General features: G+C 66.8%; 1 protein-coding gene across 1 annotated transcript in view; it reads right to left on the bottom strand.

The window, feature by feature from the left end:
* VOLCADRAFT_87299 (uncharacterized protein) overlaps window positions 1-2,783 on the bottom strand; it is a gene marked incomplete at both ends in the record, with an annotated part of 35,137 nt that overhangs the window by 17,491 nt on the left and 14,863 nt on the right. The window contains 4 exons of the mRNA XM_002947009.1: window positions 3-50; window positions 228-727; window positions 1,418-1,497; window positions 1,719-2,753. Coding sequence (XP_002947055.1) covers window positions 3-50; window positions 228-727; window positions 1,418-1,497; window positions 1,719-2,753 — 1,663 coding nt within the window. The remainder of the gene's footprint in view (window positions 1-2; window positions 51-227; window positions 728-1,417; window positions 1,498-1,718; window positions 2,754-2,783) is intronic.

Below are 2,783 nucleotides of genomic sequence, written 5' to 3'. Positions count from 1 at the left end.
ACCATTTGTGGGAGCAACGCGTTCAGCGCCCTGTGGTGGCCAGCCAGGTCCTGTGAAAGGGGGCCCAAGGGGGTGACGGCCAGGTGAAGGCCAGGGACCAAGCCAAGGCCATGCAGCGCAGCTGTGGCTGTAGGCGGTGCGTGCGGTATGTGCGGGATTAACGAACAAGGCCCCGGGCCGCATATCCTCCGGGGCTACACCACACACCCCTACCCCATCCCCCCCACCTGCAAGGACGCCCATCGGCGGATTACCGGTTGAGGTACTGTGCCGCCGCCCCCGCCGCCACCACCACCCCCGCCGGCCCCCCCCTCACTGCGACCCCTGTCACTTGCTGTAGCTGCCGCCGCCGCATCTGCCATCCCCGCCGCCGCCCCCACTCGCCGTCCCGACACGCTGCGTCCCGCCGCCGCCGCCGCCGCCGCAGTTGTTGGAGCCGTGGCGCCTCCGCCAGCCGCCACGGCCATCATCCTCCCTCCTCCTTCCCCTCCTCCCGGTAACCCGTGCTGCAGTAACTGCTGTCGATGCCGCAGCCGCTGGTAATGTACGGCATCAGTGGCGGCGACGCAGAACCATCTGCTGCTGGGCTGCCTTCCCAGGCGCCACGGAGTCCCCGGGGCGTTGTCGGGGGGGGAGGAGGCGGCGGCAGAAGCGGCGGCGGCGGCGGCGGCCGCGGAGTCCGCCATCTCCCTGCCCAGGCTGAGGTGGCGGGTGAGGCCGACGGTGCCTGAATAGAGCGCAGGTGGCACCAGTCCCACGTCAGCGCAACTAAGCCCGCTCCGGGGTGGCCGCGCAGGATAGCCGTACGTTGGGGTCCGAGTGGGGACACATGTGATGCGGTGCCAGGGTGCGGGGTGGATGCGAGGGAGATGGTGTGGCATGTGGCCCACTTGCTGCTTAGTTAGGTGTTCGAATGACACCGCTTTGTAGGGCTCGGACCAGGGTGGCGGCCCAACCTGCCAGTACGGCTAGTCCGTACTAATCTGGTAATTTCTATGGGGTAACTCCCTTCACACGCCCGGAGGTGGCAGCTTCCCGCCACCTTCTCTCTCGCTTACATCCACCCACCCCGATCCCCGCTTAAATGATGAAAAACGGGGCGCGCCGCCGCAGAATTGTGTTCCTGTGGCCTTTGCAACTGCCCTCGCGTGCCCTCGCACATCTTCCGAACAACAGCCCTGCTACCTCCCCCTGCTGCTGCTGCTGCTGCTCCTATTCGCGCTGGCGTCTTTCCTTCCCTACCCCCTGGCCAACGTCTTGTCAAATAACCCCTCCAGCTATTGCTACCACTATTTCATTGCCGGACTACTACTATTTGTAGTTGTCTTCGGTAACGTTTTGCTGCATGTTGTGACTTCCTTCGCACCCCACCCCTGCATGCAAGTACTCAGCCCTGCTGCAGCACTCATCAACCCACCGGGCCGGTGCACCTCCCCCTCCACGCCCACTCCGATGGCGAAGGAGGGGCTCATCCTGGCTAGGGGTGCACGGGGGCGCCTGGCGGGGGAGGGGGGAGAAACACAAGCACACACACATATAGGGCAAGGTAGCGCGGGAAGGGGGGAGGGGGTTGTAGGGCTGATCGACCCGGGACAAGACTTCAACATGCTTACGTATCACACTCAAGCATGCATACATACATACGTACATACATACACAAATGCACACGACTACGCTTTCCCGCCCCTCAGTCTGAAAGCTCCCTCACTCCCCCCTACCTGGCGGAGACCGCTGCAGCTCCGGCCGCAAGACTCGAAACCGATGTCGGGCCGCGGAACCGCAAAGCGGAGCGACGGGGCCGCCGAGCCGCCGCCGCCGCCGCCGCCGCCGACCCGCCGGGATCGGAAAGCCGCCCCTCGGCCCCGGCCCCACCTTCAGCCCCGGCATCGGCTCCCCGCTCGAGAACGCCACTGCCGGCGGCGGCCTCTGCCGGAGTTTCACCGCCGCCGCGCATCGTGGCAGTGTCTTCGGTCGCCGTGGCTGTGGCTGCTGCTGCTGCTGCTGCTGCGGCTGCTTGGAGCAAGTAGGTCGAGGGTAGGGAGCCCGTGAGGGCGGCCCTGGGGTCCATGTCGGGGTCCGCGTCAGCGTCGACGGCGGGGCCCCAGGTCTCGGAGTGGGTGCAGTACAGGTCGGATGCGGTGGCGTCCGGTGACGACGGGAAGACCGCGAGGCCAGGAGGAGGAGAGGGGGAGGTGGGAATCCGTACGGGGCCGGAGGCGGTAGTTGCGGCATCGCTGCGCAAGCCGGGGATATCCACGGCAAGTTCGTCCCTCTCCTCACCGCCGGCACCGCCACCGCCGCCGCCACCGCCACCACTACCGCTCGGTCCCGGCCACCCGTCCTCCTCATGCTCTTCTTCCTCTTCCAAGGCCTCGAGCTTCGCAACGGCGGGCTGCTCCGGCCGCGCTGCCGCCGCCGCCGCCGCCGTGGCGCGGCGGCCACTCGTATGCAATCGAAAGCTGGCAGGTGCGGAAGTCGACATGAGCAACTCTCCGCCACTGCCACCGCCAGCCTTCTCCTCATCGTCGCCGTCCTCCCCGACCTCCCGGATGTCCCCCAGAAGGGACCCAGTACGGACAACCACAGCGGCGGCACCGTCGCCGGCACCAGCACCGTTGCCGTACCCTTGGACAGCTTCCTGGCCAAGAGCAAGGCCAAACCCCTGCGTTGCCCCCACCATCATCTTCCCCTCCTCCTCCTCCTCCTCCTCCTCCTCCCCCTCCTCCTCCTCGTCGTTGTCGTCAGAAATGATCCTCCGGGAGACCGAGGGCGACTGAGATCCT

The sequence above is a fragment of the Volvox carteri genome, assembly GCF_000143455.1.
Source record: "Volvox carteri f. nagariensis unplaced genomic scaffold VOLCAscaffold_5, whole genome shotgun sequence".
NCBI classification, from domain to species: Eukaryota; Viridiplantae; Chlorophyta; class Chlorophyceae; order Chlamydomonadales; family Volvocaceae; genus Volvox; species Volvox carteri.
This window is presented reverse-complemented; position numbering and strand designations above follow the sequence as displayed.